The following is a 13,424-nucleotide window of genomic DNA, read 5'->3' on the forward strand; positions in this document are numbered from 1 at the left end:
ACTTTATAGATGCTAGTTTCATTTTTGAATGGTCTGTTACAAAAGTATTAACAGAATTCTACTTTAGAAAAATAGAAAACCAAGTATTTTGTCAGCATGGGGAGAGGGAGATAATATAATAAGAATTGAAATAGGACATCAAGATGAAATGTGATGTATTAATTTTTGTTGTCTCCAATATGATTATGTGATTAACATTAATATATCAAGTTATATCTATCTATATTTGTTTATGATTAAAGATGAAAAAATTCCCAAGAACTGATTTCCACGAATACAGATCTACTATGATTTACATTTCTGTCACCGTAAGAATTCTTATTTTATCTTATGTTTTATGTCTTTAATGAATTGACAGTAATATTGAAAGGTGACATTAGTAAGGAATTCAAAAAGATTTTGCATCCTTAATTTGCCCATTAAAGAGCCATTTCCCCTCCTCCACCATTTTAAAGATAAGGTAATGAATGCATGAGTTGCCCAAGATAGGTTGCCCAACATACGAAGATGTTCACCAATGATTATAATCTTGTTTTCTCTTTGTTGTTATTAGGATAGAAGCTTAGGGTTATGTCACTGAGAGTAAGGCATCCTAGTAATTTATGATGGCAATAAATATATCAATACTTGATATATAATGGAAGGTGCAGAGTTCTTCCCATCACAGAATGTCAAATATTATTTATATATTAAACAAATGTATATGGCCACTCAACTCATACATTATGACTCCAGGCAGTGTACAACTTTAAAAATATGTATGCCATTAGTACCATTTTTCTTTTCAGTCATCATCATATAATTTATTTTATACTTTCCTGCATTTGTGTACATTTAAGGTTGTTTGAGCTTACTAATAAAGTATACAATTATTTACACTGATTGACAAAATTAATGAGTACTATTGAAACAAAACATAATTGTTTCTAGATTCTGTATTTCAAATTGCCTCATTGTACATTCATGTTTGAACATTCACAAGTACATCTTCATTGCCATCTCTAATTCTTTCAACAGGTAGAGAGAATTGTTGATAAAAGAAAAAACAAGAAAGGAAAAACGGAATATTTAGTACGATGGAAAGGCTATGAGAGTGAAGATGACACATGGGAACCTGAACAGCACCTTGTAAATTGTGAAGAATATATACATGAATTTAACAGACATCACAGTGAAAAACAAAAAGAAAGCGCATTAACAAGGACAAATAGGACATCTCCAAATAATGCAAGAAAACAAATTTCTCGATCTACTAACAGTTCTTTTTCAAAAACGTCCAAGTCCTTAGTTATTGGAAAAGACCACGAATCAAAAAATCAACTATTTGCTGCCCAGAAGTTTCGGAAAAACAACACTCCTCTCTCTGGTAGAAAAAACATGGACCTTTCAAAATCAGGTATCAAAATTCTTGTGCCCAAAAGTCCTATCAAGAGTCGGACAGCAGTAGATGGCTTTCAAAATGAAAGTCCTGATAAGCTGGATCGCATTGAGCAGGATCATGAAGATTCTGTAGCACCAGAGGTGGCAGCAGAAAAACCAGTTGGAGCTTTATTAGGTCCTGGAGAAGAACGTGCTAGAATGGGGAGCAGGCCAAGAATACATTCATTAGTGCCACAGTTGCCAATGCCAGTAACAGCTAATATTGCATCTGCATTAACAATAAATGGAAAAGGTAAGATATGGATGGATGGATAGGTTTTCCAGCAAATTTTGTAGATATTCATATAAGTAACTTTTTAATGTTTCAGAAATTGTTTTGTTATCTAATTTGTATCAGGAACAAATATGCAATATGTATTTTTTCTTTTTATCTTGATTGGTTCATGATTTTTATTTATTAAGAAATTTTATATGGTAACCCAAATCACTCTCTGTGACTCTGGGCGACTTACAAGGATAAAACCCCATTAGAAAAACCAATAACTCCTCCACTTGATGGGCACACCTCCACTTGATGGGCTCCTTATCACTCTGGGGTCCCCATTGGCAGAACCACATCTTCAGGGCCTTGCAAAATAGTTTAAGAGTGGGAACCAATCTTACAATAAAACTCACAGCAAAATTTGTTAATTTATACCTTTCTGAGAAGCATATTGTGATTGATTTTTTAAAGACAGGTTTTATCAGGGTCTTAAATTTACCATCTATTAATTGCTTGAAACTATTTGCTTCATAGATTTAAGAAATGATGAAGTTCATTAAGATGTTGATAGGGAACCAGTATATTCTGCCATTTTCATTTTTGGACAAATGCATTTATTTAATTTGTGAATTGTTGGTATATTGCTCGCTGTTTTTCTTTTATGACATATTGTATATATTCAGTTACCCTCTTCTAGGTAGAAAATCATCTTTGAGGTAATATGAAAAATTTTACAGGAAAAGAAAGGAGTAAAATTATCTGACATTGGATGTGGACATCTGAACAAAATACATTTTGAATTTGTTATAATTCATTATTAGGTCTTCCCTCCACTCTTATTTATATTTTATAGTTCTATTGAACACACAAATTTCTTGATTTTTTTCTGTCTTTTTATAAAGCATTTGAAATATTACAGTATGTTGAAGAACTGGAATTGTATATGAAGTTTCTATATGGGAGGAGGATGTGTTACATAGGTCTTAATCACGTTTCTGAGACTATTTCTAGAACTGTACTACTATGCTCTTCCATCATTCTGTTTATCCCTAGTTTTCTCATATATTTATTTATCGGGATAAGCTCCAATGAGGCGATTAAAACTCACTGCTAAATGAAATGCATAGTATCTTGTTCTGATTTAGTTGTTTTTCTAGATTACTAGTTTTATTTATTTATTTTTAATTCAGCATGAATGATTTTGCTTTCTGATTTGAAAAGGGTTTTTTTTCAGTTTAAGCTATGTTTTTATAATTAATATGAAAACCCTGAAAAAGTAGATTGGGAAAAGCATCCCGTTGGAATTGTATGAGGAATATTTAGATAAAATAGAACTCAGATAAAGCAATACATTTTGTAGTTTAGATTTGATATTTCAATAATTTAGTTTCTTCGTTTTATAAAGAAAGTAGCATTTGCCCATTTTGGCAGAAAGGCAATGCTGTAAAAATATTGGATAAGACAGTGAGTGGTATTGATTAAGAGAAACATCTTTGCTGATAAAAAGAAATGGGTGACAATAATAGATTTCAAAGACCAGTTTTATAGAAGGTTCAAAAGATAAACTGTTTTCATCACACTCATCAAATCTGCGTAAGTAGATACTAGTTTAGTGAAAATATGTTTAAAATATGTAACACTACTATAAAGCTGTATTTTCAGTGACTCAATCCCTAGTAGTAATCAAGGGATCCGATGAGAGTTCTATTAACTTGTATTTATTTATTTAATAGATTTTTAACATCCAGAAAGCCCCAGAGCTGCCACACCAAGCAGTGAAATGATTGCAGTTGCTTCATGTGTCCAGTAGCTGGATCCAGAGGGACAGTTTGCTCATGAGATGTTTTCTAGGCACACATTTGTTCAAAGCTTTCAGGTTCAGGAGGTTCTTTAATTGCAAGGGAAACATCTTGACTCATAATCACTACTCTGGTCAGCCTTATTATATCTCTGCAGATCAATTAAGTTCTAGAACCAGAGTTACCCAAGAGCTTATTTGTAGTTAAAACCACTAGTTAGTTACTAAGTCCAAATAAAAATTGTCTCGACCTACTGTAAAAGTCAGCAGTATCCTATGCACATATTTCTTTGAAAAGTTTTTGTAGGCCTGATAAAGAAAATTTGTGCTCCAATTATTTTAGATTACAACTCCAGTGTACATTAAAATTAGTCATAATGTCTGGGACTAATAAGAATAGGTCCAATATACAGAGAGGCCAAGATTCTTTAAATGCCAAATGCTGTTCTTCCAGGCATATATCTATATTTGTTAATTGTCTAGTGCTTTCTGATTTAGTAACAGATGTGCACTTTTTAATGTTTTGCACTGAAATAGTAAATTTTAATACGCTTCTCTAGTACACATTGCAAATGGAGGTTTAAGGCTCGGTGGGTTCTGTTCATTTTAACTAAAGGATTCCTAGTTTACAGCTGGATGTCAGCTGTGTTTTTCATCATTTTTAAGGTACTGAATTCTAGGTGCAAAGGCCTCTGGAAAAAGAATAACTGCTTCTTGTACCTTGTCAATTTAGACATTATACCAAAACTAAACTACAGCTAGCATTCCTTAACTATGATTTGGCTTGATATGCAAATGAAACCACAATGGCTTGCCTAGGGCAGTTCATACATCAGATATAATTGGAAACATACATTTTGTGGCTCGTGTACCACATTACAGATAGTCCAGTCATTTAATAACCATTTGCAGTCATGACAGTCTCAGAATAGGTGCTTTACGACTCCAGCTATCATAAAATGTCATGCTGGCTCTCCCAGTCATATGACTGAATTTTGGTTACTTGGCAACCTGTTTGCCTTTATGATGGATTGCCAAGTGCCCTGTGATCCAAATGATCACCATTTGCAATCTTCCAAGTTTCAGAACTTGAAATTGAATTGTGTTATTTTAAACCTTGTCTATATGAACTCACACATTTTGTGAACTTCTTTGCATCTAATTGTAACACACATTTTACATATTCAGATGCAACAATAGTTTTTTAAAATTTAAATTAAAGGTTCTGATAAAAAATTGCTAGTGTGTGCAGGAATTGCTAACATGTAAAATAAAAGAGATTGTTCAAAACTGAACATCTGCCATCTAATATTTCATTAGATCTGGAATATTTTAGGGGGGGGTTAACTGTTTTTAAATTATTTCTCCAATGATGCTTTTGAAATCTTAAATAATATCACTGGAAATACATAATTATTATCCCATCTTCTGTTTTGAAAGCCAAGTAGATCATTTTAGTTTAAGAGTTTCCATAAGAAGAATTGTTGAAAGCATATAAAACCTTAAGGTTGTTGCTTTATTGTGATGATTCTCTAATCCCTCTTCTGTCATATTTCCTTTGTATACTGGGAATTCTTATAGGCCAAAATCATAAACAGCTTTGTATAAGTGAAGCAGCTTTGTATAAGTGCCTCTCACCTCACAGTTGCTGTATCCAAAGAAAATTGGTGGCTGAACAATGAAGAAGTCAGTCCATCATAATGTTTAGTAAGGCAGGAGTTAGAGAACCAAAAATCTGTTCTGCTCACAGATGTTCTGCCACTGAAATTTCTCACTTTTTTCCCCTCTACTCTTTCATATTCATAATACTTTCTTTAATGCTTTGTGGTATTCAGGGACGCGGTGGCTCAGTGGGTTAGGACGCTGAGCTTGTCGATCAGATGGTCGGCAGTTTGGCGGGTCGAATCCCGAGTGCTGCGTAACAGAGTGAGCACCTGTTACTTGTCCCAGCTTCTGCCAACCTAGCAGTTCGAAAGCACGTAAAAATGCAAGTAGAAAAATAGGGACCACTACGGTGGGAAGGTAACAGCGTTCTGTGCGCCTTTGGCGTCTAGTCATGCCGGCCACATGACAACAGAGTCGTCCTCGGACAAGCGCTGGCTCTTCGGCTTTGAAACGGAGATGAGCACCGGCCCCTAGAGGTGGAAACGACTAGCAGGCATGTGCCGGGGAACCTTTACCTTTACCTATGTGGTATCCATAGTAAAGGATGTCTTATCAACCAATTTTAAAATATCTGCAGTCCTTTTGGCAAGCTTATCTTTTATTCATGATTACAAATGAAAGAAAAAGATTAATCAGTGATTAGAATTAGCCTCAGAAAAAGGATTAAAATAAAGCAAATTACTGTAAGTTTGACTTTTGTCAGGATATTAAGAATGGTGAATTTCTGATGCATGAAGGCTGGCCAAAATTTTTATTACACAGTAGTAAAATGTTTGCTCCATATTAGTTTATTTTTACTAATATTTTAATAGTTAGCATACAATTTCATTGTTTTAAGCCTCCATTCTTTCCTTTCTCAAATCTGCTCATGTATGCTGGGAATTGAATTGAGGGTCTGCCTATAAAGCACACATGTGCTGTCTACTGTTTCATTGACTATAGGCTGAACTATTTTAGCTCTGATTGGTGTTTTTTTTAATGACTTTCCTACTTTCGTTCTATTGAAATAAAATAAGAGTAGCTCTTCTGAATTTGATGAGTGTCTAGACTTTCTAGATACAGAGGAGTTAGTGGTGTGTAATTGAAATCCTTGCAAGGAGTTGAGACTGCAAAACCTCCAAGTATGCTAAAATATTTTTGAAAACATTGCACTATAAAAATTAACCAGTGCCGTGGTTCCAGTATTTTAAAACTTGCAAACATTTAACTTTGGCTATTATAGAAAGGCTGTATGAAAGCAGCACTAAAGTCCTTAGCTAGCAATCTACAGTGTCAGGTACAAAGAACCAGACTATTTGTTATGTCAGAGGATATATTATTATTGCCTTTACGCAAGAATCTAGTCAAATAACAGCACTAAATTGGCACTAGGGGAGCTGGACTTGGGTCTCTTGTGGGAACGCGGGGACTCTAAACTGATGATTCATTTAACTGCACCTTCCAACTCTGTCTGCTCTTCTACATCATTCAGTTACAGTTCAGAGTCAAGTAAGAAGATACTTTTGGTGGTAATTACATTTCTGGAATCTATACTTTTAAAATATTGGTAAAAGATTTCTAAGATTTCAAGAACTTTTCGCTTTATTTTCTCTAGTAATATCAGAATTATTGGTATTGCTTTGCAGAGCAGATTAATGATGAAAGTGCCCACAGAGGGAGTATAGATTCTTTATATATGTAGAAAAAAAATAATTAAGAAACTAGCTGTGCACTAGCATTTAGGGATTAGCTATATTGCATTAAATACATTGTACTTTCCAGTAATAGCAATTAAACTATTAAAAATGTTATTTTTTATATTACATGTTTCACATATAATACTTAATTTGTATCTGTTTCATTTGTAATATGCTACAATATTTAACTTATTTGTAGCAGACTTAAGTAATAGAAATAAAATATGCATGCTTATTTTTATTCTTTTTCGAAAAGCATGTGTAAAAGAATGTCTATTTTTGATGTGTTAATTAAGCTTGAATGAACTAGATTACAACAGTTTACAATAATGTGTTTTTTTAAAAAAAAATACTACAGAGTTGTTATTGCTGGCACAATTAATAGTACAATTGATATTTTTCTTTAAAAAGAATTTCTGATACACAGAACAGGATACCTTTGTTTTTTTATTAGAACATACATAAGTGCAAGTAAAATTTATTAGGAATGTTTGTTGTTATTCTTAAAGATGAATGATCAAAAACTTTGCAGATCTCATATAAGTATATAATTATAATTATCCTTACTTTTTGCTTTATTGCTGTGTTTATGTTAAACATGTTTACTAATTGCAGATCTGACATAGTTTACGTTGCAAGATGAGTTGCACATTACCAGTTTCTTTATATCCACCTTGTTGCCCTATCTGATTATTATTTTACTGTGATTGAGGCGATTGTTGTGATAGTTTTCAGACTTTTATAATTACAAGAGGTTGCTGATACATTGTCATGAACAGGTTACTGTGCTTGGTTTGAGATTTACAATGGTGTTTTAGTAGAAAGGTGTTCACTTCTTTTGTTTCTTGGATTATTGTGCCAGGCACATAAAATTTGTTTTAATAAAATACTGCACTACATTTGATTTTTGAAATGGAATATTCTTCTGAGTTGTACTCTACTTCAGGGGTCCCCAACCTCCGATCTGTGGACCGGCACTGGGCTGTGGCATGCCAGCCTGCACAAACACGCAAAGCCCCATCCATGGGATGCAGGCAGCATACAAAACCATGCACCCTCCGGTCCGCGAAAAAACCTTTCTCCACGGAATTGGTTCCTGGTGCCCAAAAGGTTGGGGACCTCTGCTCTACTTCAAATGTCGTCTGCATGTTTGAGGGGTCCTTGGTACTCTCTGAGTTTGGTTGTTTTCTTGCAGATGTTTCATTTACCCAAACTAGGCAACATCAACATCAAAAAACGCTTCTGCATTTTTCTTTTTCTTTTTTTATGAAGATGTTTTAATGAAGATAGGTGTGGCATCTTGCCTTAGAACCAAATTAAAGTAATGATAAGTTATACATCTTAGTCTGTATTTTCTGCAAATTGGTTTTAGTTAATTAAATCTTGGGTAATAGTCATAAACTAATATGTCATTTATTTTTTTTATTGAATGTTTGGAAATTACGTGACAGTTATTTTCTTTCTTTTTTATTTTGCCACAAGAAAACAATCTTTGTTTCACCCAAAAAGAAATTAGTAATGGTCCTAGCATACCAGAACAATCATTCAAAATGCAAAGTAGATTTGCTCTAATAAATGTGGGTGTTTGATGCTAATTACGATGTCATAACAGTGGTCATTGTAAAACCGATAACTGACTTGAATCTCTTATTTTTATATTTCACATGAAAAATAGACAACAGATGCAAAAGCATATCTCAGAAATACGTATTAGCATGAAGGTAAAACTACTGTCATATTCTCTCCTAAATACTGTATGTTCCTAGAGAAAATACTTTTTTTCAAAATGACAGTGTGTTGCTTTAAAAACTTCTAAATTATAAAGTAAACTGATAAATGAACAATTATACCTTTGTAAGTTGTTCCTAACCAAAGAAGGGTTAGGGTTAGGTTATTTCCTCAATTTTTTGTAAACATGAGATAGAGGAATTTCAGTCATAAGGCGTAGTTGTAAGTCAAGATAGCACATGACTGGGCTCGATTTTACAGCTCTTTTTATAGTGGTCCCAAAGCAAGTCACCGTGGTTGTAAAGCAAAGCAAATGGTCCTTAAGCTATCCAGATGGTTATTAATTGAATTGATTCTTTGGATGGGTGTTTGTTTTTTTCTGGGAAAAATATACCAGAAACCAGCAAAAAAAAACAACAACATTGTAAATCATGAATATGGAACACTGCAACTGGTTGTAAATGCAGGCTGGTAGTCAAATGGTCAAAAGACAGTCATGTGATTGGGGAGGGGACAGTTGTGAAGTCCATCCTAACTTTGAACAATCATTAAACAACCTGTTATAAATTGAGGACTACCATTGGATAAGTAATAGTAGCAAAAATTAAAACTCTCACGGTCTTTGGTGATATATGCTATTTTCCGCTTCGTAGCCATTCATTCTCCATAGTAAATAGGTCATCTTGTTTGTAAGGACAAGTGCAGCTTTGCTTACTGCTATATTACCCCAGCTCTTTTTTATTTGCAACATCTGCAGTATAAGTGTAATCCAATCATCTTACCTGTTTAAAAGTCATGATTTCCTAGCTTAAATAAACTGGGGACTTGTTTCGTAAAGAGTTCTGAATTACAAGAGTTTGGGAGAACTGAAGAAAATAGTGGTAAATGCATTATTATAAAACAGTTCTATATTAAAGAAGATAGAAGATACAGTCAAGGAAAAATATAAGTACGCTCTTGAGCTTATTGCATTGCAGCTCTAGAGTTGGGATTTACCTGAAAACTGCATTTTCTTCTGATTTTTTTTAAAAACTTGCTGGACAGCTACTATATTCGAAACAGGCCTTTCTGGTTCTAACATTGGACCAATAGCCTAATGAGTTGGCAGGATAAGGAGTGGAAAGCATATGTTTCAGGAAAAAGGGCTTGAATGTAATCTATAGGCACACAGAAGTTTATAACAATAAAATATTTCAGTAACCTTTTTATGTATGCTCCATTTTGTGAAGCTTTTGCCACACAAGTATGTGTTTTGGTGAGCTGACTATGGATTTCTGCTGTGTAAGTCACTTTTAGATCTTGAATGTTTACAGGTTTTTGTTGTATCCACCCAACTGCATTCTTGCTATAGAATCTGCAATTTCTTCTTCTCCTCTGTCTTCCAAGCTATTTTTATTATGCTTATCACTGTTAATATTCTAGAAAGATTTCTAATTCCAGATGTTCAGCAATTTGATTATAAAATACAGTTGTTTTAAACTTCTGTTTTAAGGAAAATAATGAATGACACTGTTAATTTTTTATCTTTTCCCATGTAGCCAAAGCTCTTTTTAAATTAATTTCTATGGGTTGTATGAGATCAGAATCAGAATTTAGGGAATACTTAACTTTTTGAATTTTGCAATAAAACTAATGAGCTTGTATGCTTCGTATTTATATGTTATTGCAATTCAGTGGAGGAAAGTAGCTGTATTCCTAAGCTACCTAATACATACATTAATGACCCAGAAAAAGGAGTGAACAGGGAAATAGAAGAATCTGTAGATGAAACAACATTATTTATGATCGTTAAAGCTTCAGTACACTGTGAAAAGAAATCCCAGTAGGATAGATTTGCACTGAGAAAAGCAAGCAATAGAATGACAAATACAACTTAACTTTAAATACGAGTTGATACCTCTGATGACTAAATTTCAAATATTAATTCTTACTCAAGATTCAAGTTTATTATTAGCAGTAGTACTCAACCAAGTAGTTTTAAATAATGTAGACATTCACTTAAAATGCCTGAATTTTTTCTTGTTTTTTAATTTAGTAGTGACTTTGTTTTGAGTATCACAAATAATATTGTAGATATAATGAACTAATTATGTATTTTTTATAGAGGACTTTAGACTTATTTCAAAATGTTGGTCTTATGCTACATCAGGGGTCCCCAACCTATGGTCTGTGGCCCATTACTGGGCCGTGGTCTGTTGGCCACTGGATCACAGGAATCGCTGGTGAGCTCCCCCCCACTTGTGGTAGCGCTGCTGTGCTGGCACTAGCAACCCCTTTGCACATGGGTGGGTCCACTAGCATCACCACCAGCATCACGCGGGCCTAGTGGCCTGTTTGCACGTGCGCCAGCCGCCCTTTTGTGTATGGGTGCTGCCGCAAGCACACGCAGCCTGCTTGCATATGCACATGCACGCTAGCCCCACTGCCATGCATGTACCCATTTGTGTGTGCGTGCAGGTAGGCCTCGTGCACGCACATTTCCCTGCTCCTCCCTTTCCTTCCAGGCTGCTAAGCTGGAAAGGTTGGGAAACTGTGCTACATAACAAATGATTTTTGAAGTCAAATCAAAAAACAATGCATAAACTAGGACAGTTTATTGTTCCAAGGAAAGTCAAATTCAACTGAATATACCATCTCTATGGCATGACAGATATTTGTCTAGTTGCCAAATACTTTGAGTCACACTATTGCACAATACTTTAAATTAAATATGTTGTTTTATTGTCTCATTGTCTTCCCCCCCTGACAACAAATTGTTGTATGAAATTATCTTTCTCTCTTACTGTTTTAGCTGTTTGTAGACTGTAATAAAGATACTTGATTTGAATCTTAACTGAATAAAGGTACTGAAATAAAACCTTATTTTAAAAGTAATGGGATAATCTTTTGAATTTTCTTAGCTCAAATTGCAAATTGAATTGAATATCACCCAGAAGTAATGAAGATAAAGTTTGCCTGAGACTTTGAGGAAAGGAAAAATGAAACGTGGAATATATTTTCTTTCTTTTGATCTGGAAAAATAGTTGCAGAACCAAAAGTAATAATAATTCATGCCTGTCCAAAATAGCTGACAAGTAAATCTTTTTAAAGATTTAGAAAACAAGTGTTTACAACAGATTTTATGCATCTCAGCAGTTCTTTCTGATCTTTACTAGCTCCCAGTTCCAGCGCCAATTCAAGATGCTGTTATTAATCTATAAAGCTATTCTCAGTATCCAAAAGGAAATACTTTCTCTTTCTGAAGTCATCTTCAGAGAGCTTACTTATTCTGGGTGCTCTCCAATACTCAAGTATGGTGAATAACTAACCCAGGGCAAGGTTTTTAGTGGTAGTCTTCTGACTTTGAATGCTGTCCAATACCTGGGCTATATCTTTTTTATCTTTTAGGTGCCTGGTGATGAGTTTTATTCTCCCAGGTCTTTGCTGGTGTTTTTATTTTTATTTTTTTTGCTTCTGCTTTATTCTCAAATCCTTATTTTATTTAATATAGGTATAAAACATTCTTATGTATGTTTTTTCAAGGATACAGGGCTTTTCAGGAGCCGCCCAGCTACAGATCATACAAAAATGTTGATAGCTTGTTATGACATGTTTGGTAGATATTTTGAGGGAAAATCTGTCAAATTACTTAAAATATACATTTTTAGTAGTTCAGTCTGTTTGTAAGACCGTGCCTGGAATTTTGATTTTAAAGTCAATAATGCAGACAAAATGCTGATTTGAATTCAGTCACATATATGTTTGAGATGTGTTTGAATATTAGTAGCTCAGGTTGGTAGTTGGGCTGTTGGTTTGAGATCAAAGCAACAGCCCAACATATATATTTCTTCATCCATGTCTTTCATGCCTCATTGGGGGGAGGGCAGTTTCACCTAGGTTCAGAGGGATGTAAATTTTTTTGAGAAGGACTAATTCTTGCATCTTTAAGAAGATTCTAGTAAGACCACTCCTGGGGGGAAAAATCATTGAATCCAAAAGATATAAATTGTTCCCGGAGTACCTCAGATGTTCCCGGAGTACCTCAGGGAACATCTGCTGCCGGCATCAAGCTCCCTGCGCCCTGTGCGTTCCCACAGAGAGGGCCTCCTCAGGGTGCCACCGATCAGAGAATGTCGATTGGTGGCCCCCAGGGGGAGAGCCTTCTCTGTGGGCGCTCCGGAGCTGTGGAATCAGTTACCGGTAGAGCTCCGAATGGCGCCCGATCTTCGCTCCTTTCGTCGCGATCTCAAGACATTTTTGTTTGTACAAGCCGGCCTAGCCTGATGGGGATGGGTGGGGTTTTTTATTTTTTGTATTCTTAATTTTATCTTTGGGGTTTTATAATTGTATATCAATTGTTTTAAAATTGGGCAATCATTTAATTTCTTTTTAATATTTGTATTTTGTATCTTACTCTTGCCCTGTGAACCGCCCTGAGTCCTCAGGGAGAAGGGCGGTATAGAAATATTAAATTAAATTAAATTAAATTAAATTAAATTAAATTAAATTAAATTAAATTAAATTATTATGTGCCAATACCCAATACTGATTTTCTTGACAGGGTGCTAGAAGATGAGCAACCCGTGGCTCCGGAGCCGCATGCGTCTCCTGCGGCTCCCAGCCACCCGGTGCGCGTGCACCTCTTCGAACAGGCAGTGGTGCGCGTGCACCTCTCCAAATGGAGAGTGGCACCGCCCGTTTGGAGAGGTGCGCGCGCACCTCTCCAAATGGGGGGAGGTGCGCGCGCACCTCCCCAAACCTTTGAAGAGGTGCTCGCGCACCTCCGCACGAACGGGCAGCAGCGCCGCTCTTTGGGAAAGCTGTCGTGGCACGTTTGCAGGCTGCCGAAGGCGGTAGCTCTGCAAACGGGCCGTCGCGCAACCAGGAACCGGTTCCATCACACATTAAAAAAATGGCAACCGCGTGCGTCCGCGCA

The 13,424-nt window shown here is 35.4% G+C and overlaps 1 protein-coding gene across 2 annotated transcripts in view; it reads left to right on the forward strand.

Annotated features, from left to right (window-relative positions):
- CDYL (chromodomain Y like) overlaps positions 1 to 13,424 on the forward strand; it is a 125,346-nt gene that overhangs the window by 49,668 nt on the left and 62,254 nt on the right. Inside the window, exons 2-3 of one of the 2 annotated variants that reach the window (XM_081324192.1) lie at positions 243 to 308; positions 1,018 to 1,672. In XM_081324192.1, the coding sequence (XP_081180318.1) occupies positions 243 to 308; positions 1,018 to 1,672 (721 nt within the window). The remainder of the gene's footprint in view (positions 1 to 242; positions 309 to 1,017; positions 1,673 to 13,424) is intronic. The other variant, XM_081324193.1, reaches the window with a different exon arrangement.

The sequence above is a fragment of the Vipera berus genome (genome assembly GCF_964194415.1).
Source record: "Vipera berus genome assembly, chromosome: 3".
NCBI lineage: Eukaryota > Metazoa > Chordata > Lepidosauria > Squamata > Viperidae > Vipera > Vipera berus.